Source organism: Mesoplodon bidens, assembly GCF_964165515.1.
Source record: "Mesoplodon bidens genome assembly, chromosome: 2".
Lineage (NCBI taxonomy): Eukaryota > Metazoa > Chordata > Mammalia > Artiodactyla > Ziphiidae > Mesoplodon > Mesoplodon bidens.
The window spans coordinates 88,091,422-88,117,284 of NC_138177.1; the positions used below are offsets into that span (position 1 = coordinate 88,091,422).

The 25,863-nt window shown below is 40.4% G+C and overlaps 1 protein-coding gene across 1 annotated transcript; it reads right to left on the reverse strand.

Moving 5' to 3' along the window:
* Positions 1 to 367: 367 nt before the first annotated feature.
* Positions 368 to 10,946, reverse strand: LOC308607755 (acidic mammalian chitinase-like). Its single transcript, XM_081219975.1, has 11 exons — positions 10,890 to 10,946; positions 9,663 to 9,692; positions 8,877 to 9,078; positions 7,708 to 7,764; positions 6,854 to 7,019; positions 4,183 to 4,307; positions 3,878 to 4,001; positions 3,196 to 3,381; positions 2,565 to 2,684; positions 2,336 to 2,477; positions 368 to 1,587 (listed from the first exon to the last, which is right to left on the reverse strand). The coding sequence occupies exons 1-11, from the start codon at positions 10,918 to 10,920 to the stop codon at positions 1,334 to 1,336; spliced, it is 1,437 nt and encodes a 478-aa protein (XP_081076101.1). The 5' UTR covers positions 10,921 to 10,946; the 3' UTR covers positions 368 to 1,333.
* Between the last annotated feature and the right edge of the window lie 14,917 nt (positions 10,947 to 25,863).

The following is a 25,863-nucleotide window of genomic DNA, read 5'->3' on the forward strand; positions in this document are numbered from 1 at the left end:
CCAGAAAGCTGCATGTGCTTCATCATTACCACCAGTGCTGCCATCTACCATGAGAACACTGAGATCTGTGTCAAAGGAGGCAGTAAAACATAGTAGTTAGGACTGTGAACTCTTTTGGATCTGGCTCTGCAACTTATTAGCTGTGAGATGTTGGGCAGGTTATTTGGTTTCTTGGGTTAATGTTATCTTCCTCACAAAGTTGCTGAGAGAATTAAATAACAAAATACATGTAAAACACTTAAAATGGAGTTTGACATACAGTAAGCATGCCCGAAAATAGGAGCCATTATATTCTTATTACTTAGGATTCTTTCAGTTGCAAATAAAAGAAACAAACTTAAGCCAGCTTATGTAGCAAAGAGCAGTTTATTACATAGTTATAGGGGTGTTTCACAGAACCCAAAGGCAGAAATGCATCTGGGCCTCAGGAAGGAGCTAGAATGAAGAGTTGGAAAGCTATTGATAAATGTTCTCTCTGCATCTTTCATCGTGGCTTTTCTCCATTGCTCCCCTTTAGTCTTCTTGCTCTGCATCCAGGGCAACTTTCCCTTCTCCTCAGTTCCTCACTACAGATCCTGAGCTTACATAATATAGGCAAAGCCAGTCTCAGGGACTGTTAGCCATTCCTTGTTCTCTGTTGCAGATTCCAAGGGGTGATAATCTGATAAGCCCTCTTGAATCTGATGTCTATGCCAGTCAATCAGCCAAGCCAGAGGAGGAGATAATGCAGTAAAACCACAGCTGCTAGGGACCACAGCTATGGTTTCAAGGAAAGGACCTCTGCTTTCACTCCTGAGAAAGACAGACATCCCCAAAGGAGCCCACTGCAAAGACCTTCCCAATGCTGCCAATTCAGGGGAGCTGGACCAGCTCTGGGACCTCAGCAGACATGGAAAGAATGTCCTGGCCTTCTGTTCCTTGAGCAAGCCAAACAGGCCTGTGCCCCCGAGTCTCCCAGAATCACTTTGGTTCCCTACTGAGAACAGTCACCAAGATGCAGACCTATCTTCTTCATGTCCTCATCCCATGCCAACACCAAACATTCAGATGTTTCCTCCTGACAGCATCCAACCTTTATGCATATCAACCTAAGCCAGTAGAAGGCTTGTGGGTTTGTTGGTGTCATCACTTCCTCACACACTCTCTTCTGCCACTCCACCCCCATGCACAACTTGTATTTTCACATCTAGAAAGGTCTCCACCCAAATCGCTTAAAACCAAGGACACTTATGTTTTGACTGATGGATTTTATTGCAGAACTCTAGGTAGGAGCAAGGTGTGCTAAGCAAAGGAGACTGTTCAGCACACTAGGGAATGGAGACACAGGTCAGGTTTATGCCAGCTTGCAGCACTGACAGCTGGTGTCAAAGACAAGCCCAGCCCCGCAATACTGCTCGTATGTAATTCCATTTGCACAGTTCACGAAGGCATTTCTGTTATTTGTCACAGGGTAGAGGCCATTGGCTTTGCTGGCACAGTATCCACTACCCACAGAGCTCCCTCCAGAGCTGCTACTCCCACTTCCACTTCCAATCCCACTTCCGGTACCACTGTTGGGCTCACTGGACTGAGTAGAGGTGGTGCAACCTGAAACAGCATGAAGAGCAGACTAGTGGACCTGGCAGAAGCTCTCAGATTCACCTAGAGGTGAAGAACTAGCAGACCTGGGGTGAGGTCTAGAGGTGGAGTGCAGTTCGCTCTGGGTCCCTGTAACTGAGGAGCTCACAAGATAACTCCATCTTAGGAATTAGGAACAGCTATAATTTCAAGCCAGCCCAGTTTTAAATTTTAAAAGTTCTCTCTTATGATGTTAAAATCATTTTAAAAAAATTTTACTGAGCACCCAGTATATGCGAAATGCTTTTCTAGGACCTGGGTATAAGCAGTAAGCAAATAAGCTGTAAGAGAAAATCTGGACAAAATTTAGGGAATTGGTACTTGCCCTGAATTATAGATTAGAAATATTTCAGTACTGCTTAGGTTTTTTTGTTCAATCTCCCCAGGCAGGCTGAAGGAGACTCTTAATAAGGGGTTCATAGAAAAATAAATGCTTATATTGAAGGTCAGCCTAATTTCTTGAGGCTTTTCCACACCTTTAAGAATTAGTAGACCTGGAAAACCCACCCAGTAGGCCTGGTTTCTCATAAGAACATAAAATTCCTGATGTGGACGTTCAAGGGTAAGGAAAGAATATAGAACTTCTCTCTCAGGCAGGCAAGAACAGTGAGGTAAAATGGGAAGAGACTCCTGGGGCAAAGGGGGAAGATGTTAGACTGTCTTTTGAGTTGGAAAAGGAACACTTATACACCATGGGCATCCCCCTGCTGTCACTTACTTGCACTCTTCAGGCCAAGAACATCCTTCAAGGTGTTGATCAGGGGGAACTTGCCCTGGTTACAGAATGTGCCTGTGAAGTCATCCAGGTCAATGGCCCAGACCATGGCACCTCCAAAGTTGTTCTGCTTAAGCCACTCAGCCTGTTTAAGGATAGAGGACACCAGGAGTCATTTTATTTTGGGGGACTCAGGGCTGAGCTCACAGCACATTGGAGGGGCTGACCTTACCTTGATATTAAAGCTCTTGACATTGTCATAGCCAACCCACTCATTGCTCTTATAGGTGTAGGGCACGTCCTGAGGGGCATCCCATGCCTGAGTAGCTCCATCTTTCAGGAAGGTGCAGATCTTTAAAAAGTCAAGAGATTCAAATCCTTTAAGTATGACTCCCAAAAAAGAGAAAACATACAATTTCCTCTTTGATTTTTTTTTCTGTCATGCCTCCCATAGGGGTTTTCATCAGATTTCTAATTATGGGTTTTCATTTGCAGTAAATAAGATCAAGTTGTTTTTGAAATACTCAGATGTTATCCCTATTCTTAGTGCTTGATTTTGAGAACCCATGTTAGTATGGGAGATACAGTTATTTATTTCCCTTAAGTGCTAATACAAATGACCTTAAGTATGTAGTCTGTTGTTTGAAGGGATATTGCACACTACAAATATTCTTCATACTGGATTAGGTAAATGAATAGGTTACTTAAACACCTGAAGCACTTGGAGTAATATCTGTGTTACAGTAGGTAAGTAGTGGACAAAATGAACATTCAAGCCCTACACAGATTCTAGCCCTAAGGCTACTGTGCAGCACAAGGCATGAAATTCACAGAATTTCAACTGTAAAATCCAGGCTACCTACCTCATAGTAGGCCAGGACCCCAGCCTGCCCCGTGTAGGGCCCAGCAGGACCAGCACCAGAAGTAGGGGCACCAATGCCATTGTTGGAAGGGTTGCTTAGGATGTAGTTGTGTCCATAGGCAGGGAATCCAACGATGAGCTTCTCAGCTGGGGCCCCATTGTTCTTCCAGTAGTTCATGACATAATCCTGAAAATGTAGCAGGTAAGCATCATCTGCTGATGACCCATTGCTTAGTTATGCTAGTCCACTGACCTAACAGGTAAAATTGAATGATGCTAATAACAGATAGATTAATTGGTTTTTTTTTTTTTTTCTGCGGTATGCGGGCCTCTCACTGCTGTGGCCTCTCCCGTTGCGGAGCACAGGCTCCGGATGCTCAGGCCCAGCGGCCATGGCTCACGGGCCCAGCTGCTCCGCGGCATGTGGGATCTTCCCAGACTGGGGCACGAACCCGTGTCCCCTGCATCGGCAGGCGGACTCTCAACCACTGCGCCACCAGGGAAGACCAGTTGGTATTTTTTGAAACATTTTGGTGAGGTTATAGTTAATGAAATATGATCAGCCACTTAAGAAGAGAGTTGTCCAAATGAGACTTTTGCAGAATTTATATTTCTTTTGTCTCTGAACCTCCATGTGATTTACAACATCTCTGGTCTGAACCTGCATCTGTGTGGGTACTCACCACATTGAGGTAAGCATTGTTGCCAGTGTCAGTTGGGTATTTGTAGAGGGGGCTGTTCTCTCCAGTGTAGCCCTCCCAGGGGCCATAGAGGTCATAAGTCATGACATGGATGTAGTCTAGGTACCTGAGGTGGGATAAAGCATTTAAAAGCATTTCCAATTGTTATTTCCCACACCTGTGCAGACAAAAGATACCACTTCCAATGCCTCTTAAACAAAGTCCCTGAGTGGCAAGACAGACGAAGGACAAGTCTACTTTGCAAAACTGATACCTATAGGAGTTTGAGGATAAGGTGAGTCACTCACTGGGACAGCTGAGGAATCTCATAGCCAGACTGGATGTTGGAGATGCCAGCAGCTACTGCAGCAGTGACCAGCAGCCTGGGCTTGTTAGTTTGGATGGCCTCCTGCTCAAAAGCTTCACGCATTTCCTATAGAATAATCAACTATAGTAGGACATCTATGAAACTGATTTCAGCCCCTTAAATATTAATAAATATATGTTTGTATAATGCTTTTCTTTTTCAAAGTGCTTTCACATATTTTATCTTTAGTTTCTCAATATCCCCATAAAGTAGACAGAATTGATGGTATTCATTTTATAGCTAATATGCATAGAAGTTAGACAATTTCACCAAAGTCTCACAGCAAGTTAGTATCCAGGTCATGACCAGAACCCAGGTCCCAGATGACCAGTCAGAGCTCTACTTATATCACTGCACTTTGAAGTTATACTTGCTACAGTAACCCATATCCAGCTTTTAGTAATATAGAGATTTGCTTCCCTTTGTCCAGTAAATGAGCTACTTTATAAGACTGACATCCCATCAAATGAAATGCTGAATTGGCCAGTGAGGAAGGTGGTAACAGCCAGGTGATAGGTTCCCGTTCAATGCTAGAGGTTATTTTGTGACTCTAATCTTACCCGGAGCACTGGATTCAGTTGTTTTTTTTTTTTTTTTTTTTTTTTTTTTTTTTTGCAGTACGCGGGCCTCTCGCTGTTGTGGCCTCTCCCGTTGTGGAGCACAGGCTACGGACGCGCAGGATCAGCGGCCATGGCTCACGGACCCAGCTGCTCCGTGGCATGTGGGATCTTCCCGGACTGGGGCACGAACCCACACCCCCTGCATCGGCAGGCGGACTCTCAACCACTGCGCCACCAGGGAAGCCCTGGATTCAGTTTTTATAACTGCATTATTAGGGTGTACCAGAGTGTGTTCCAGTGAAGAGTGCGTCTGAAAATTGTTGTATGGGTACTTGTTAAAGGAACTAGGTTATTTAACTGGAAGGAGAAAAATTATAGGCAAGATATAGCCGTCTTCAAATATTGAACTAATATATTGCAAAAGGTGCAGCTTCATTCTATGTTACTTCAGCGGGCATAGCAAGAACCACTAACTGGAAGTTATTATGACTGGACGCATGTATTGACTAAGAATACAGATGTTCTTTTTTACCTCTAGAGCTGTTCAACAAGTAAGTAGGTTTATTTTTCAACCAGTGAGTTACTTAATATTGAAACTATTGGAGGCTGCCTGACAATCTGGTATACCAGATGGTATAGGAAAAAACCCTGTCTTGGGGGAGAGTAAATCTAAAAGCCATCCTTGGCTTTTCTCACTCCATTCATTTTTCCTTGGTGATCTCTTAATTATTTACCTTTGCTGATGACGTCAATACAGTATATCAAATCAAGTCCTTTGTTCTGAACTCCAGCTTGGCATTCATCCAGTATCTATTAATCCAGTGTCTATTAGGCAAAACTATAGGATGTCCTACAGATTCCTCTCACTCAGCACTGTTCAAAGACAAATTAATGAGTCCTTTTCCTTGCTCCTAATCTACCCTTTTTCCTGTATTTACCATCTTAGTTAACAGGACCATAGTCAAACTAGTTCTCAAGGTCAGAAAACTGGAAGTTCTCTCTTTTTCCACTTCCAATTGGTCTCCAAATCCTATTGATTCTACCCTCCTAATATCTCTTATATACTTCCAGTGTCATCTCTTGCTCAATTTATTGCAATAGCCTCCTAACTCTATCCCTGCCTCCTTACCTTCTTCTAATTCATCTGCCGTGGTTAAAGCCAGTCATCCTTCTAAAACATGAGCTTTGTCATATCTTTCCATTACTTGAAAATACTTCAAAGTTGCCTTGAATGTAATGTCCAAATTACTTAACATAATATACAAATCCTACATGATCTGATACTTGTCTCTGGTGCAGCCTCATAATCCATTACTCACATACCTGCTCACACATATCTACATGTCTCCATTTGTGCAATCCCATCATCACTTAATTGGTTAACACCACTTTCAAGACCAAGCTCTTCTTGATCCTGCCCCAGAGCAGAATTAGGTACCTTCTCTCTGTGCTGCTTTTGCACTCTGAATACCTCTATCATGACATTTACCTAAGTGTACTGCAATTGTTGGTTATTTTTCAGGCTTCCACCTAAGATTGTGTATTCTTTAAAGCCAAGGATTGTGTCTTATTCTTTAGCCTGACACTTAATGCAGTGTCTAGGATGGTGTAAGTGCTCAGTGATAATAGGCAGTCTAGTATAAAGGTTAGAAGCAATGGGCTCTGTAGTCAGACTACTTGGGTAGTTACAACACCTATTAGTTGTGTGACATTAGGCAAGTTACTTAAACCCGCTATATATTAGCTTCCTCGTCTGTAAAATAAAGATTATGGTACTTACACTACCTATATCATAGATTAGATATGAAGATGAAATGAGTTATGATTCTAAAAACAGCTTGTAGAATTGTGCCTGACACATAGCACACATGATAATGTTATTATTATTCTTAAATGCTGTTGAAGGTAGGCATGATATCTAAGAATCTTTGCAATGTAAAGTTTCCAAAATTCTAAATTCCAGTTTAGTTTCACTCTGGAACCACCAGGTTCTCCTTGAAAAGAACAGGCTTTGAATTTTCTTGGGCTAAACACTGCCACCTCCCTCCTCACCTGCACCAGGACAGTGAAGAGATGCTTGTCCTGAGAAGGGCTTCCACGAGAGCCAGGGTACTCCCAATCGAAGTCCAGACCATCGAATCCATACTGACGCAGGAATTTGATGACTGAAGAAATGAAAGTCTTGCGATTCTCTGGAGTGAAAACCATGGCAGTGAAACTGAAGGAGATCCAAAGAAGGCAGGGTGAGGCCTTGGTAGTCCCAACATCTTGTAGTGAAGTCAAACTCCTATATTTCTGCCTCAGAGCTTTTCACCAAGATCCACATCCCAGATAAAACTATGTTCCTGGCTTTCTCCTGTACTTACTTTGTAATCACTGCTCTGTCAGCCATGGTACCTCAGTATTCTCTGTGTTTTGTTATCCACCCAACTCTGATCTTTCTCCCAAATTGTACCTGTTGCTTTGAACACCTGGCTACCTTGGCTCACTGTGTTGTCTCTCCAGATAGTCCCTGATGTTCGTATACCCTCAAAAAAGTCTTCTTGTTTATTTGCATGACTTTCTCTTCCCTTCTCCCAGAAGGTAAATAGACAGAAGTGCTATAACACTCTCCTCAGGGGTTGTACTTCTGAAATACTTTGAGAAGAGGTTGTTTTGAAATCTCAGTAACTAAGCTTCTGTGAATGTAGTCCCAGAATATCCATCTAAATGTAAACATACAAAATAAATGGTGTTCTAATTAATACTGAGATTCTGGTGTAGTAATTTATTTAAGTAGCATATTTGTTTAATGTATATCCTTAATATCCTGTCTTAAGTTGTGAAATCTGAAGGGACATAGGTCACATTGGGCTAACTTGTTTTCCATAACAAATGAACACCAGGCTCTCTCGTAGAGGACTTACGGGGCAGTTCCAAAATTCCAGCCTCCAATGGCCAGGAGAGTTTTCAGCTGGCTGTTCCTTTAAAGCAAAGGATAGAAAAGAAAAACTTCAAAATCCATGAGTTCCTCAATTTAAAATAACATTGCTTCGGTATTGGGCCTGGTCAGAAACTTTGATGTTGCCTTGATAAAATATTCTGTAGAACAATTTTCCTTCACTACTGAACACTTTATAAAAATTATTTGTGTTATCATTATGAATGCACTCAGAGTTCTTTAGAAAAATCTAAATTAAGAGACCGGGTTTTTTAAAAATAGGAATGTATTGGCAATTCTTACATTCTACTCTATCAGATGAAATGGTAAATATTGCTTGAACATAATTACTTTCTCAGACTTTATGATAATGAATATAAATCAGTTGGCTTAAAATCCTGCACATTTTCTGGAATAGTGGTTCTCAAACATCAGTCTATATAAGAATGAAGTACAAGGACCGGAGTTGGAAGACAACATTAAAATTCCAGGTTTTTAACCCCTTTCTCAGAGATTGTGATTCCGTTGGATTAGGGATTGAGATTTTTATCAAGTGACTCATGTGATTTTGATGCATGGTCAATGGATCGCACTTTGAGAAATACCACTCTGAAGGGGTTTATTTCTTCTTAGGTATCATTACTCAAATTCTAGGGGCTGCATTCAAGATACTGCCACTACTGAAGGTAGCAATGGCCTGTAGCCTTACTTCTCCTGGATGTAACTAACTGAACAAATTAGAAATTAAAAGATACCAGGGTTTTTGTTTGTTTTGTTTCATTTTTACACAGAACAGAACTCTATTAAAATACAGCAAACTCTTCTGATTTCTTGGGCTCTGTTAATGTCTAATCTTCGGTATCCTCTGCCTCCTGTTCTCTGATGCAAGTAGCTAAGATGGTTTGCAGTTTCCTGAGTCATAAAAAAAAATATTAATTACAGTGAAAGGAAGATACAGAACTATTTTTTAATACTAACTAGAGCAGGCAACGTGCTACGTTATCTATATCCTCGATACCTAAAGTGTAGCTCCTGGACCAGAAGCATCAGCATCATAAGGAAGCTTATTAGAAATACAGAGTCTTGGTTCCCACCTCAGACTCACTGAACCTGAACTGCAGAGATACCAACTTAGATATCTTCCCATTCTCTTACTTGTTTTTCAGGCTATTGAAAGATTGGTAGAGAGTCACATCATTCCATTCAATGGTGGTGATCTCGTTGTTTCTCATCCCAGCAAAGGCATAAATCAGGTGAGTACAGAGGCAGGGGTCAATGTTGTCAGGCTTGAAACTTCCCAGGCCTGGCCGGTACTGGGACCAGTTGGTGAAGTAGCATATCAGCTGGTAGGCAGAACCTGAGAGTAGTAAGAAGCAAGAAAAATGGCCTGACTTAAGTGCCACTGAAATGCGCTGTAAGTTTTAGCCCTGTTTCTGTTTCCCTCTCTTTGCCTCAGATGCCTGATCTCTGTGTAAGGGTGGTTAACAGGAACAATCTTGCAAATGATTTCAAAGCTTCCAACTTGGAAACTAGTCACTGACTTTCAAGTTGGTTATTTTTAACTTTGACAGATTCACTTTGGGATCTTGGTGAAGCCTAGGAACCACTGAAGAAAAAATGCCCAGTAGTCCTATGAAGCCCAGTGAATACCAACTTACAACTCTCAGGTGGTCATGCTGAAGAGAATAACAGTGGCAGCCAATACAAAATAACAGGTTCTCCCAACATCAAATCCACCTGTCTGTAAAGAAGACAGTAGCTTTCTTTCCTAGTATAGCTTATCTGTCTCTTGATATGCTTTTTAAAAAGTAATATTAGAATATGAAAAAATCACATTTAATACATTAAGCAGACAATTGCATTATGAATAATTTATAAAGATTTTAGGTTTATTGTAGGAAAAAATTATGTCAAGGATACGATACGGAGTCCATGACTTACCTAGCTGAGCATTCAGCAGAAGGGCCAGACCTAGAGAGAAAGAAAACACATGTATCCTGAACAAAGTGTCTATATCTTGTAGAATATAATTCTGAGGCCTTGGGTACCATCCTATGGGTCATAGGTTTTTATAGCCCAAGTGGCACTTAGGGGTTATGCCAAAGTGTAGGCTTTTCAGTGAAGGCACCAATAAATCTGTACTTCCCTTCTCTTACTCGAAAATGAGCATGGTTCTCTCTTCTTCCATCTTCCATGTCAGTAACAAATGTTACGGAAGGCAGAATTGTAAGTCTACTACCTATGGAAGATCTATGTACTGAAACTACCCAAAATTTACTCTACTCAATGACTACACACCCATCCATGCTTCACCACCCTTAACTGGGATGAATACAGCTTCACACACAAAGCATCCTCTAAATCAGTGAATTCAGTATCTCTTGGGGCCTTCGAGTTTTTTTTATACCAACTTTAAGAGCCCTTACAGTATAAGAGAACTAGAAACTGTTAGACAAGGCTCCAGATGCTGTTCCCTGGCTTCTACCAGGACACTTTTGACCTGATTGCTTTATAACTTGAGCTAGAGGTTTCATTTGGAAAAGGTTCTGAAGCTATAAAAAGTTTGTAAATCTCAGCTCTAGAGCAACTAATAAGCTATGGATACAAATTGGCTCTAAACAATGTACTGAATCAACCCCTTTAAATGATTGAATTCTAACTGATATTTTTATAATACATGAGCAACTCAGTAAGACAGTAAGGGATTAAAGAGAAATAATTCTGAAAACAGTAGAACAAAGATAACTTGCATAACTGTCTCTCAGTTCCCACTGATTTTCATCTCTGAAAAAGATAGACCCAAATCACAAACATGTAAATTAAAATAATATCAATTAAAATGAGGTGGTGCAGAAAGATGAATAGAGAAATGGGAACAACCCAACAAGGAATGGGAGTGTAAGACAAGCATTGGAAGAAAACTAGCCTTTCTTTTAGGACCATGCTTGTGGCATCAATGAAGGTAGAAATGCTGTCAGAGTCAATTGAGATTAAGAGAATCAGAAGTAGACTTATTTGTGTATGTCTGGATTCTCTTGGAAATTTGAAATGATGAAAGAACAATAGAAAAGCATAGAGGTGTGTATGAAGACTATTTCATGTCTGTCAGATGCAGAGAGAAAAAGAAATCAGGTAAGAGCAAGGCTCTATCTCCAATTACAGACTCACCTGTGAGAATAAGCTTTGCCATGGTTGCCATTGGCACTGGTCTAGCAGAGCCTGGATTTTCTTTTTATACCATCTGAGTACCAGGTTATCACAAAGGATATCTTCCAAGTGGAGAGCATTTAACCCAGATGTGTATATAGCTAATCAGTAAGTCAACAGACCTCCTCCCCTACAAACACCACTTTGTGTACCTCCAACCTGCACTCCCCTCACCACCACCTTCTTTGCTCAATAAGGACAAAATGTCATGGCTCTTAACAGGGTGGTAGAGACCATCACCATGAAAAGCACCAGCTTATTAGCTTTTTTGGCAGTCCTCAGGGCTGATAAGTATCTGTTTAAACATTGTGGTTTTCATGAGGTGGACATTTCGTGCCTGGCATCAAAGCACATATTTATTGGAAAATAAACAATAAAAACCCTTGGAAGGTACTAGCTGTTCTTAAAACTTTTCTTAACCCTCAGAATGGGAGAAAATATTTGCAAATGAAGCAACTGACAAAAGATTAATCTCCAAAATTTACAAGCAGCTCATGCAGCTCAATAACAAAAAAACAAACAACCCAATCCAAAAATGGGCAGAAAACCTAAATAGACATTTCTCCAAAGAAGATATACAGATTGCCAACAAATACATTAAAGAATTCTCAACATCATTAATCATTAGAGAAATGCAAATCAAAACTACAGTGAGATATCATCTCACACCAGTCAGAATGGCCATCATCAAAAAATCTAGAAACACTAAATGCTGGAGAGGGTGTGGAGAAAAGGGAACCCTCTTGCACTGCTGGTGGGAATGTGAATTGGTACAGCCACTATGGAGAACAGTATGGAGGTTCCTTAAAAAACTAAAAGTAGAACTACCATACGACCCAGCAATCCCACTACTGGGCATATACATTGAGAAAACCATATTCAAAAAGAGTCATGTACCAAAATGTTCATTGCAGCTCTATTTACAATAGTCAGGACATGGAATCAACCTAAGTGTCCATCATCGGATGAATGGGTAAAGAAGATGTGGCACATATATACAATGGAATATTACTCAGCCATAAAAAGAAACGAAATTGAGTTATTTGTAGTGAGGTGGATGGACCTAGAGTCTGTCGTACAGAGTGAGGTAAGTCAGAAAGAGAAAAACAAATACCGTATGCTAACACATATATATGGAACTTAAGAAAAAAAAATGTCATGAAGAACCTAGGGGTAAGACAGGAATAAAAACACAGACCTACTAGAGAATGGACTTGAGGTTATGGGGAGGGGGAAGGGTAAGCTGTGACAAAGTGAGAGAGTGGCATGGACATATATACACTACCGAGCGTAAAATAGATAGCTAGTGGGAAGCAGCCACATAGCACAGGGAGATCAGCTCGGTGCTTTGTGACCACCTAGAGGGGTGGGATAGGGAGGGTGGGAGGGAGGGGGACGCAAGAGGGAAGAGATATGGGAACATATGTATATGTATAACTGGTTCACTTTGTTATAAAGCAGAAACTAACACACCATTGTAAAGCAATTATACTCCAATAAAGATGTTAAAAAAAAAGAAAAGAAAAAAAAATTAAATTGAGGATTTGGTTCCTGCATATATCTCAGCAGCACAGTGGAGGAGATAGAAAAACTTGGACTATTATCTGAAAAACATTGTAGGAGTAGGTTTGTAACTTTATTCTTATATTTCAGAAATGCTCACAGTGATTAGAAGAAAAGCAAGGATACCTCTTTTAGGGAGCAGTTGCATCTGATGTTCTGGGCAGAAGCCTCCAATTTTAGGAAAGACAAACATTCTTTAGAAATTTAGAAGCAAGTCTGTTCATTACACATTTTTAAGTATTGCTGCATAGCACCTGGCACAAAGCCTGGCATTTACCTAATAATAATGACAACGTTTATATACAACAATAATTATTGCAACCATTAGGTCCTTTTTGCACATCAGCACTACCTAAAAAGTTTGCTTGCATTGCCTGCCCTCACAACTTCATCCTTAGGTTGATTCTGTTATTTGCCTCATTGTACAGTTTTTTTTTTAATTGAAGCATAGAGACATTAAGAAAAATTGCCTAAAAAAAAGAAGAAAAGAAAAAAAGAAATTGCCTGAAGTTAAACAACTTGCATGCAGCTTGCATATAGCTAAAGAGAAAGCCAAACCAAATTTGTTTATCTCCAAAGTCCTACTTTTAACCACTAAACTAATATACAATAAGTACTCAATAAATTATTTATTGAATAAATGAATGCATGCATGTAAGAATGAATGAATGAAAATATTTTTAATTGTATCGAGGTAAGCAGGTATTAGGAATGAGAGAGAATTTGGGAATCAGATGGATAGTTGCCATGAAAATCCATTAATAATTAAAAGGAGTTCATGGTGAGGTTAACGCAGAACCAAATAAGTTAGGTAGGTTTGATCTTTTTTCTTTATGTGTGTAGAAATTGCTTTACTAAGTATTCTACAAGTTTTGAGCTAGTAGAGACTTTAGAAATTAATTAGGTCAGCCCTCTTATTTCATAGATGAAAATATTCAGTATAAAAAAAAGAGAAGAAGAAGTTGACACTTACTGGTTGATAACTAAGTCAGGCACATGACATACGTTACCTCATTCAAAGTCTTTGCACGCACCTTATGAAGTAGATGTTGTGATATACGTCTTACAGATGGGTAAACTGAGCTCAGAGAGGTGTGTTCACTTTCCCTAGGTCACTCATCTACATAGGTCTTCTAATGCTACTTCTTTCCTCTGCTTACTCCAGCTGTAAAGAGTACTGACCTGCTGCATGAGAAAGATGTCTTATCAGACTTCTCGTGAAAGCGGAAAGCCTCTGCTGACTGAGATTAAGATCTCTGGACTTTTTAAAATGTTGGCACTTTAAAAAAAAATTAAAACAGAAGAAATTCAAAATTAGATTAACTGAATTTAAATATTGCAAAAAAAGATGCCTTTCTTCCTTACATATTTGTAGTTATTTAGCTCGATGCAAATGGAGTATAATTTTCCTGTGGATAGGAGTTATAATTTATAATATATGTCTCATATTAATAACTATTTTGTTTTTAAGCAAAACAGACCTGATTGCCCTTATGCTGCTTTGCACTTCCAGGCCATCCAGCTGTACAACCATGACCCAGGAAATCGAGGTCCACTGATGGCTGCTAAGGACTTGGTTTTATGTGGAAGTCACCTACCTGACCCACCCCCATGGTACAAAGTCAAACCCTCAAAACCCTTAAACCCTTAAAAAAATTGCATCTCCCCATAGTCCATTAGGTGAAAAACCTTCATGTAAATAATTGAAAGTTTACCAAATACTGCTTCCAGTTCATTTTCTCCCAGGACTTAAGTATCTGAGCTTGTGTTAAGCTCCTGCAGAGTTCCTTCCAAGACGCAAGAAAACATAGTGCTATGCCTCAACTTATGACAAAATTCAGATCAGTTTTGCCATCTAAGCCAAGGGAGGACCTTTCTAAAGCCTAATTCAATGTCTCTTTTCAAGAGGAGGAAAAACAGTGATGATTAGAAATTACATGGCAGAATAAACAAAAAATAGAGATACTGTGGTCTTACCCTTTGGAACCAAACAGATACCCTCCAACAGACAAGAGAATTTTCAGTTTGGGATTCCTGTAGTAGAAGAATAAGCTGATTATTTCTTTACGGGCTGCCAGGGAAAACTTTGCCTAAAGGGTTAGGACTAGAATATGGGTAAGTTGGCTCCAGCTGTTTAGCAGCTAAGTTCAGTGAAGGGATGAGGCATGGGGGAGAAAACCAGGAAGCATCAGGATTATGCCCAAGGAAAAACACTTGAATAAATGCACAAATGAATGAATGGAACTAGAAGGCCTTAGGCCCAGTTTACAACTATCTGCTTTCCCCCAAAACCCACCCTGGATGCTCCCCACTACCATCCTACTGACTTGGTTTTGAGATTGCTGATGGTCTGGTAAAGCATCGCATCATTCTTGTCCATCATGATGACCTTGTTGTTACTGATGCTGGCGAATGAGTAGATGAGGTGAGAACATAGGAAGGGGTCAGTGCTCTCAAGGGTGAACTTTCCTGGTTCCTGCCTGTCCCGTGACTAGCTGGTAAAGTAGCAAACCAGTTTGTAGGCAGATCCTGGAGTAGAGGGAAGAGAGCCAATGGGGAACCTAGTGCGGTGGCCTCAGAGCCCAGAATGCCACAGTTTTTCCCCAAAAAACCATGGTGGCTTCCTTTGCTTATTCAGCCAGAGCCTCTGAAGGTCATTCAACCTGGACCCCCAGTGCTGGCTCTTGAGCATCCAGACCCCAGTTAAGAGATACAGTGAGAGACAGAGATATTGTCCATATGGAAAACATCCACAGAGCACTGAGATTCAATGTGGATGGATGGATGAATGACACAGAAATATCAGTGCATAAAAAAAAGAGATGATAGGGCTTCCCTGGTGGTGCAGTGGTTGGGGGTCCGCCTGCTGATGCAAGGGATACGTGTTCGTGCCCCGGTCCGGGAGGGTCCCACATGCTGCAGAGCGGCTGGGCCCGTGAGCCATGGCCACCGAGCCTGCGCGTCCAGAGACTGTGCTTCGCAACGGGATAGGCCACAGCAGTGAGAGGCCTGCCTACCGCAAAAAAAAAAAAAAGAAAAAGAGATGATACACACAACATTGAAGTGGGTGAGAGAGAGAGACAGAGAGAGAGAGGCTCAAAAGATAGAAGCAGAGCCATGCATGCACAAAGAGACACACAGGACAAAAACTCAGAGTCATCAATATGTTAGTGTCAGAACCTGGCAGAGTCATCAAGAGAAACAGAATGAAGCAGAGATATAAACCAAACATCAGAAAGGACACAGCCCAGGGGACCCAGGCAGTGGTGACTCATTGACTACTTGACTTCTTGAAGAAGCAAGACCACTAAAACTGTAAGAGGTGGGTGAGAAGGAAATCTACTAAGCCACACCTGGTTCTCTGTCTCAGACTGTGGCAGTGAGTGTGTGGGTGTGCCTACATGCAAGATATAGCTACACTTCCTCTGGGCACTGCAGGCATAGCTACTGAGGTCTCTTTATAGGGCCTTGAGGTCCCCAGCTCCTGGGTACCTTGTGGAGTCTACAGCCCTACAGAGAAACATTTTCCAAACTGGGAATTCATTTGCTCATTCATTTATCCAACAGAAATTAATTGAACCACCTGCTCTGTGCCAAGTGTTGTCCTGGATATTGAGGAAGCTAAAATGAGGTTGATGCTGTCCCTGTACTCAGGCAGCTCACAGCCTTGTCTGGAATTGAATATAGTTAAGGTGACCAAATAGTTTATCATACAATGGGACAGTTTGGAGGGTGAAAAAGGATCATTATTAATCATTTCCCTGGGGCACCAGCTTGAACCAGAACTCTCCTGGGTGAATTGAAATGAATAGTCACCATGTGTACACACAACTAACTTAAAACAAGGCAAGGTGAATTGAGGAGTGTGAGCTGCCTCTGGAAGTGCGCTAAGCCTTCATGACTGAGGTCATGTCCAGCCTCTTCTCCATAGGGCACCTCCCCTGGGAGGACTGATGAGACCATTCTATCCTTAATTCACCCTCCTAAAAGGAAGGAAAGGGCAGGACCCTGGTGCTGGAAACCTCACCCAAAAGGCAAGACTCCTTGAACTATGACCCCCACCCTGGGGACATTGTCTAGACTTACCCACACTAGGACATTTGGGGGGGTCTGAAAATGGAGAAAAGGGCAGTTAAAAATGAGATAAAACTTTGGATGACAGCTGTTGGGGCTTGTGCCTTCTCCACAGACTTTGGGGCTGGGAAACTGGATTCAAGGGTTCTGTTCTCCTGATTCACATCACTCTTAGGGAACTGGTCCTCCACACACCTGCTAAGTGGGTAGGAGAATTCTGGTTGCCACATCTGCTGTTAAGTCAGCCTCCAGGCCCTTCTTCAAAGTGCCAGCTCCCTGTGGGCTGCTCCCCCAAGGGCTCAGAGCTGAGACCTTCAACAGGGAACTTAAAATGCTCTTGCCGTGGGCTTCCCTGGTGGCGCAGTGGTTGAGAGTCCGCCTGCCGATGCAGGGACAAGGGTTCGTGCCCCGGTCTGCGAGGATCCCATGTGCCACGGAGTGGCTGGGCCTGTGAGCCACGGCTGCTGAGCCTGTGCTTCCGGAGCCTGTGCTCCGCAACAGGAGAGGCCACAACAGTGAGAGGCCCGCGTACCAAAAAAAAAAAAAAGAAAAAGAAAAAAAAATGCTCTTGCCATTTCCAAGTGGGCAGGCATGCCTTGAGACCATAGGCAGGAAGAAAGAGGGAAAGACACAATGAAATGGCTCCTTTTCCTCCATAAGACATAATCCATCTCGGCCCAGCAAACTTCCCTTCTTCACCCATAGCCCTGTTTATTTAGTCTCATCCTCACCTTCATCCAAATTCCCAGCCACCATGAAAGCCAGAGTTTTGGATCAGAACTTTAGAGTTGAAAGGAGGATCTTAGAAAACATTTACCCCAACAGATCATTCTGAAGACAAGAAGTGGTGAGGCTCCCTAAAGTTTTAACATGTGCAGAAAGCAGAGCCCATGAAACATGGGACTCCCAAGACAGTGCTCGTATATCACAATCTGGATAAGAGGTGGCTCTGTGAAAATGCAGACTGAAAACACTCCTGATGGTCTGAAGGGCTCTGGCCACAGCTGCTCCCTTGCCCATCTAGGAAAGATCAGATGGTCCCCTAGGGCAGTTGCCTTGACTCGATAGGTTTTGATAAGGAATTGAACAGAGAGACTGGTGTCCCAGGAGAAGAAGATGAACGCTTCTTCCATAGGTCTATGTTACCTATGTTACCCCTTCTCTCCTCATTAACTTCCTGCTGAATTATCAGCCCAGAGCTCACCTACTCAGAGAGACAGACTTCTGGTCCATGGTGATTTCTCCCATATCCCTGGTCAGCTTCCCTGGGATGCCTCTCGGCCTTTTATGCCCTAGAGGTTTCAACAGCCTCTCTTATGGGAAGGAAGCAGGAAGAAGTCCAGGAGATTCCGGGGACTTCCCTTGGCAAATCTGCCTTGTGAAACTTCCTGGCAATGAGACCCAGATTTCTGCAATGCCAACTGTCAAAAAAAAGCTGCAGTGGAGACAACCACTGAGAGGTCCTTTTCCTCCAGTGTCACCCTGAAGGGATTTGGTCCCTGAGAAGGGAAGGAGATGGTACTTTGGGTTGCCTCTTCATACTGCTTTCTGGCTCCCAAATCCCCTTTCTCCATCATCGAGGATCTGTCTCCTTCTTCTTTCCCTCACCTCCCTCCATACTCACATCACTTGTGGCCTGCACATTCTTGATCATCTAATCAGACAGTGCAACCATCCCAGTTGGTCCTACCCTACAGCTCTTCTTTACCTGATACCACCCAATGACGCCTTGTCTATGGAACCTTTTTTGCTTCTCCCCACAGAGCATTGTTATTTCTTCTCATGTCTCCACATTGTACTGTAGTGCACTGGTGTACATGTCTATCTCCCCAACTTGACTGTGTAGTTCTTAAGTACAAGAACTGAGTGAAACAAGAAAAACAAAAACCTCAACAAATATTTATTGAAGACCCTCCATTAATTAGAACTGAACTGTACCCCAGATTCTAAGGTGCAGACAGACTCTCAAGGCCCTACACGATCTGTTCCCTGACTACCTCTCCAGTCTCCTGGCTTTCTCTGTGGGTGTGTCTCTGTCTCTCAGTTTTCCTGACTCTGTTCTCTTGCTCTGTATTAGTCCCAGGAGACTCCTCTCTGGCCTTGAGCCTGCTGTTTCTCATATATCAGATGTGGGCCACGCAGAAAAGAAAAATGGCCTGGATCCATCTTAACTTCTGCCCAAGGAAGAGCAATATGACCCCAACAGAGAAAGTCTGCTGTTTGGAGGGACATACTTGAAAAGCAGGGAGAGATGGGAACCAGTGGCTGGAGGAAAATGCACAAATTCTCTCAAGAGGGGAAAATGTCAGCTTGAAACATCTGCCAGGCCCTGGAGGCATGAAGCCCTCTTAAGCCCACACCAGTTAAGTGACAACTCTCCTATTCCTCTTGCCACTCTTCTCCCTTCCCTGGCTTTGACTAAAGCTGGTTCAGAAATCAAAATAGCAAGATGGAAAATGAGGGGTGGAAGAGTAAAGCAAGAAAAGAGAAAAGGAAGGTGGGTTCAAGCAGCATCCCATAGCAGGCTGGGCTGGGGAAGAGGATCAGATGTAACATTCAGTCAGGTTTGGAGTCTTGGTTATCATCTGGGACTGGTTAGTAAACTGAATTGTGTTTGTAACTTATATTGACTGTAGAACTTTTATTACCTTCAAGTCAGAAGAAAAATCTAGGAAGAGGGTAGAACCATCTCCACGGAGCAGCAAACTTAAAGGGACCAGAGCCAAAAGTAAAGTTGTTTTGATGATTCTAACCGGTACGTCCTGCTACTTCACTGTACCAGCCATACTTGTTCACCTTTTAAGAAATCTAGTGTCATGTATAAATAGGAGCATAAAATATTCATTTCCTTTACATTTTTCCCACTTAATATACCTAGATATCCTTCCAAGTCAGTCCCTATCTAACTCAGCTTTTTTACTGACTTCATTGCATTCCATCGTATGGCTATACCTTCATTTACTTAATCATTTCCTACTGATAAACATTTAGCTTATCTCTAGATACTTTTATTATTTAAAACAAAGCTAAAATGAACATCCATGAAAATATCTATTCTTTTTTTTTTTGCGGTACGTGAGCCTCTCACTGCCGTGGCTTCTCCCGTTGTGGAGCACGGGCTCCAGACACGCAGGCTCAGCGGCCATGGCTCACGGGCTCAGCCACTCCGCGGCATGTGGGATCTTCCCAGACCGGGGCATGAACCCCTGTCCCCTACATCGGCAGACAGACTCTCAACCGCTGCGCCACCAGGGAAGCCCTACTCTTTATATGTGTAGGAATCTATCTCTAGGAGAAATCCCTAGCAGTAGAATTGATAGGTCAAAGGGTATTTGAATTTTTAAATTTTGAGAGTTATTGTAAAACTGCCTTCCAAAGACTTTGCACATCTTTCAACTTTGTTATCTCTGCCAATTTCATCGGTGACAGATGTTACCTCATTGTTTTAATTTGCACTCTTTTAAATGAGTGTTATTGTTTACATTTATAAATCATTTGCATTTCATTGTCAGAGTACTGCCTGCATATTTTTTTGGTCTACTTTTCTATTGGATTTTCCTTTTTATTTGAAAGAACTCTATACCATAAATAAATTAGCCCTGACTTTATATATAAAGTGTATTAGAGCTTTGTCAAATGTGTTGCAAATATATTTTCTTAGTTGCTTTTTTTTTAAATTTTGTTTGTGGTGTTTTTGCCCACAATGTTTTTAATTTATATGTAGTTAAAATCAATCTTTTTTTTTTTTTTTTTTTAATGAGTTCTGGCTTTGGTATCTTGCTTAAGCAAACGGGCCTTTTAAACCCAAGATTATATTTTAAAAAATTACTTATGTTTTCTTCTAACACTTTGTCATTTATTTTTTACATTTTGATCTTTGACCTATATGGAGTTAATTTTTTCTTTAATGCCTGTGGATGGAGCTTTTTTCCCAAATAGTTAGCTACATGCTTTAATATTATTTATTAAAAATTCATCTTTTCTTAACTGATTTGAAATGCCACTTTAGGTAGCAAACTTACTAGGTAAGTTTCTTTATTCTCTGCCCCTATATTCTGTTCATTGATGAATCTGTGCAGTTTAACATTGTAGCACATCTCATATACACTTTTGTTTCTGCTTTTTAAAATATATAACATTATATTATGCCACATGCATTTCTTGAGAACATTTTCTTTTGCATGGGTCCACATCTAAAGGGACCCTCTCAGATGAGTTAGATGTGAAATATAGCCCAAGATAATAAAATAAAATAAAATGTGAACTGGAGTCATTTTTTATGGTTACCAAATCATAGAATATTAAAGCTAACATTCATCATGCCATGTTGTAGAGGGGAAAAGTGTACACCAAAAGCAATAGTTTTAATTTTGGAGGAGTTAATATTGAGTTGACCTTTAAGATACTAATTGACTAATAGGTTAAATGAGTTCTTGAAGCCATCCCTGGATGAAGAGAGGGGGTCAGGATGGAGAAGGATATGACTTGGATCCTGATAACAGGACAGGATGGAGAAGGATGCTTGGCTTTCCCTTTGGTGCAATCAAAGAATCCAGAGGCCTTGTAATTTCCACGTTTTCCTTAGTGATCATGCAGCACTTTTGTAATCAGGAAGAAAACACAATAAATGTCACTTTTTAAAGTGCTTGGATGTGCCCTGGAACAAGATAACACTTTTAAAAATGTATCTGTGAATTAGAGAAGAACTTGGGCTTGGTCATGTTTTTCTGTTATATTTTATTTCATTTTTTACGTATAAAAATCTGTGCATAATTAATATATAAAATTGATGAGTTTGGAGACAAGTATACACCCATGAAACCATCACCACAATCAATGCCTTAAACCTATCCATCATCTCCAAAAGTTTCCTCCAGCCCTATTATTATTATTATATTGTGATAAGAACACTTAACATAAGATCTATTCTCATAACAAATTAAGTCTACGATATTGTTAACTATCTAAACTGTACAATAGGTATCTAGTACATACTCATCTGTGTAATGAAAACTTTGTACAGTTGACTAATACCTTCTTTTTTCCCCCTCCCCCCAGTCCCTGGCAACTACCATTCCAGTCTCTGTTTCTATGCATTTGACTATTTTAGATTCATTTTATAAGTGGTATCATGCAGAATTTGTTCTTCTGTGTCTGACTTACTTAACTTAGCATAATGTCCTCCAGGTTCATCCATGTTGTCACAAATGGTGGGGTTTCCCTTTTTTTAAGGCTGAATAATATTTCATTGTATGTATAGACCACATTTCTTTACCTATTCATCTGTTGATGAATGTCACTTCCTTGTCTTGGCTATTGTGAATAATATTCCAATGAATATGTGAGTTCAGGATCTTCAAGATCTTGACTTAATTTCCTTTGGATATATATCTAGAAGTGGAATTGCTGGATCATGTGGTAATCCTATTTTTAATTTTTTGAGGAAACTCCATACTGTTTTCCATAGTGGCTGCATCAATTTGTATTCCCATCAACATTGTAAAGTGGTCCTTTTCCTCCACACCTTCATCAACATTTGTTATCTTTTGGGTTTTGTAATAAAAACCATCTTAAGTGTGAGGTGAGGCATCTCTCTTGGTGCTGTGTAGGCTTGGGAGAAAGGTGACACAGGTAAAATAAAACTGTCCTCCCTACCCTCTTCAATGTGTCTTTTTTTCATTTCTGTGTTCTACCCTGGTTCTGTAATCTCTCACCTGGATTCTGGAGCCCTTATGCAGGTATTTTCATCCATGAATGATTTTCACATTGGTGTTTTTGTGGGGGGATGAGGACTGAAACCTTCTATTCCACCATTTTGCTGACTCAGTCATATTTATTAACATTTACCGTGGAACTTGATCTGTCAGGAGTTCTTTCCTACCTACTCTGATTCTCCATGGCTCCAGAAGCCTACAGAACCTGAGTCAATATGAAAATCACTCAGCTCAGCCCACTGAGAGGGGGTCAAGAAAATGGTGTGGAAAGCTTTAACTTTCTTCTGGTTTCTTCAGTGAGGTTTACAAAACACAGCAGAGAAAAATATTATTATTGTGTATAATATTAATGTTATGAATACAAAAGAGTTCATTCTCCTTGCAAATTAAAATGAGACTTTGGAAAGCATTTTTGTTTGTTTGTTCATCAATTTGTTTAGGAGAAAGCAGTATGGAGATCTGAGGATTTATATAGAAAACTAGTGTGCTTGTTTTTTGGGTGAATACAGAGCTTCATAATTTTGAAGCCAGGGTAGATCAATGGTTCCCAAGTAATTGTCATTGGGTGAGTGCTGAACTAGCTACAGTCAGAGATAGGTAGCCTGGGAAAAGGTAATTTGAGTTTATTCTAAGATAATCACATTTACTTAGTTAGAACTTCGTAAAGTAGGGGACTTGTTATAACAATCAGAATTAGGTTTCAATAGTTCCAGTAGAAAAATATCTATTAGGACCTTTCAATTGCTTATAATTAGTCAAATAAACTAGATTTGACTTATAGAAAATTTCTTATAGAAATTTTCTAGTACGTATAGAAGATTTTCTGACACAGGGCAACCAAGGTGTGAAAAATAACTAACCATGTCATCACTGGATGTTGGTGCCTCCATGTTTCCCAGGCTAAAATCTATGCCCAACATAATGACTGAATTTGTAACTTTTAACAATTAATTTTATTAGAGTCCTTGAGTTGTAGCCAGTCAGAAATGAAAGTGATTCCAAGGATTATCCTGTCCAGCAACTTTTACACTGAGCTTCATGGAGTTTGGAGTTCCCTGGGTTCCAACCAAAGGCAGCCTTATGGGAACAGATGGTTCCAGGCACCCACATCAGCTTCAATTAGAGTAGTTTCATTTTTATGTTTGTATACATGAAGATTCTCTAAACTTACATTTGAAGAAATTGTTCTGGAATTTTCAAAACAACAACAAAAATTTTGAAAACTACTTATCAATTTTAATTTCCTCATTTTAGAGAAGAGAAAATCATGGTCCAGAAGTGTTAATTACAGGTCTAAGATCCTACACCTAGTTAAAGACAGAACCTGAAATCAAACCCCCAACCTCCTAATTTCAATTTGGTATCTTTGACATTTCCACAAGATCACATCACCTAATCTAGTTTATTTGACTAATAATTTATTCAGTTTGAACTGAAGTCTTCCCATCCTATGGTGAGTATTTCCTGCCTTGCTAGAAAAGGTAACCCTAGCATTTTGTGAGTGTACCTGTGAATTGCACACTGGCTTGCATTTCTTTGCACATGTTCATCTCAGTATTTTAATCAGATGGCCAGGCTCATGGACAGTATCCTAAAGAAAGTAATTCAGGATTCATCTCTTCTTTCCTGTTATTATGCTTTATTATGTTGGTAGATGAGATGTATCTTTTTTCTCCCTTTATTTTAATTCTGGAAAATAATAAATTTGACCCCAAGACTAAAAGAGCAAACATATTTTGGTTTTTCATTATCAAGGTCATGACATTTGTGTGCAGACCTTCTGCTTAAACAAGTCTCCTTCCAGGTCCAAGTTGTGGATTCTGTCCCAAGCAGGGTCTTCTGCTCCATTGTCTATTTTTACTCAAAGCCTAAATTAGAGACATTCCTTACTAGATTCATGCTCTCACAAGAGACATTAGTATGTTCTAAACTCAAAGCTCCACTGTGGAAGAGAAGGAGAATATGGGTGGAAGCGTTGAGGCCTGAGCAGGGAGTAAGTTTTGCCGTCACTCACCATCCAACAAGTTCAGCAAACTTTATGCGAAGTCGACACTTTGCAATGAACTTCTAGAGGCCTATAGGGGTTGCATGTGATCTGCCTCAAGGAACTTGTACTTATGAAGACAGATTTGTAAATACCGTTGACCCTTGAACAACACAGGTTTGAACTGTATGGGTCCAATTATATGCACATTTTTTTCAATAAATACGTACTACAGTGCTACGCAATCTGCGGTTGAATCTTTGGATGTAAAACCATGGATACAGAGGGCCAACTGTAAGGTTTTATATAGATTTTTTACGGTGCAGAGGACTGGCATCACTGACCCCCAAGTTATTTAAGGGTCAACTATACAGCTAAGTATAATACTATGGGAAATGAAGTACAGTAGTCCCTTCTCATCCATGTTTTTTTTTCCCCTGGTTTAATTTTCCATGGTTTCAGTTACCTGTGGTCAACTAGTGTCTGAAAATATTAAATGGAAAATTCCAGAAATAAACAACTCATAAGTGTAAAATTGAGAGCTGTTCTGAGTATCGTGATAAAATCTTAGGCCATTCCTCTCCAGCCCACCTGGTGTGTGAATCATTACTTTGTTCAGCATATCTGTGTTGTATCCGCTTCCACCCATTTAGTCACTTAGTACCCTTCTTGGATATCAGATCAACTGTCCTGGTATTGCAGGGCTTGTGTTCAAGTAACCCTATTTTACTTAATAATAGCCCCAAAGTGCAAGAGTAATGATGCTGGCGATTAAGATATTATCTTACTCTGCCTAACTTATAAACTAAACTTTACAATAGGTATGTCTGTATAGGAAAAAAAAAAAAAAACATAGTATATATAGGGTTCAGTGCTATCCACTGTTTCTGTCATTCACTGGTGGTCTTGGAACTTATACTCCGTGGGTAAGGGGGAATGCTGTACATCCTAAACAGAACATCAGCTTTTAAACTGTATAAAAGAAAACCAATTCAAAATAGATAATGGAAGGTTTATGTCATCTACTTTATAAATATTAATATGATATGATTCCAGCTTTCCAATAACTTATGTCCTTAGTGGTGGAGACAAAAGCATAAATGAATTGTTCCTTTGTACCCAAAACTGAAAATTTGAAAAAAAGTTATAATTGTAGCAAATGTACCCTGCACCAAAACCCTAAAGAATATGAAAGTATATAAGAAAGTATATAAAGCAGAAAATGAAAGTACTTAGTCATTCTCTAAAGAAAGCACTGTAACAGTTTAGTATATATCATTATTTTTTAAATTTATTTTTATTGGAGAATAGTTGATGTACAATGTTGTGTTAGTTTTTGTTGTGCAGCAAAGTGAATCAGTTATACATATACATGTATCTACTCTTTTTTAGATTGTTTTCCCATATAGGTGATTACACAGTATTGAGTAGAGTTCCCTGTGCTATACAATAGGTTCTTATTAGTTATCTGTTTTATATATAGTAGTGTGTATATGTCAATCCCAATCTCCCAATATATCCCTCCCTCTCCTTTCCCCCTAGGTAAACATAAGTTTGTTTCCTACATCTATGACTCTATTTCTGTTTTGTAAATAACTTC

Bases quoted from the DNA above. Each gene is read 5' to 3' on its own strand.
- LOC308607755 (XM_081219975.1), bottom strand. From the start codon at position 10,920: ATGGCAACCATGGCAAAGCTTATTCTCACAG. The intron at 9,079-9,662 runs GTAAGTCATGGA...TACTACTCTCAG, and splicing joins TCTGCTGAATGCTCAGCTAG to GTTCTGCCTACCAGCTGATA. The intron at 3,382-3,877 runs GTGAGTACCCAC...CTACATTTTCAG, and splicing joins ACAATGCTTACCTCAATGTG to GATTATGTCATGAACTACTG.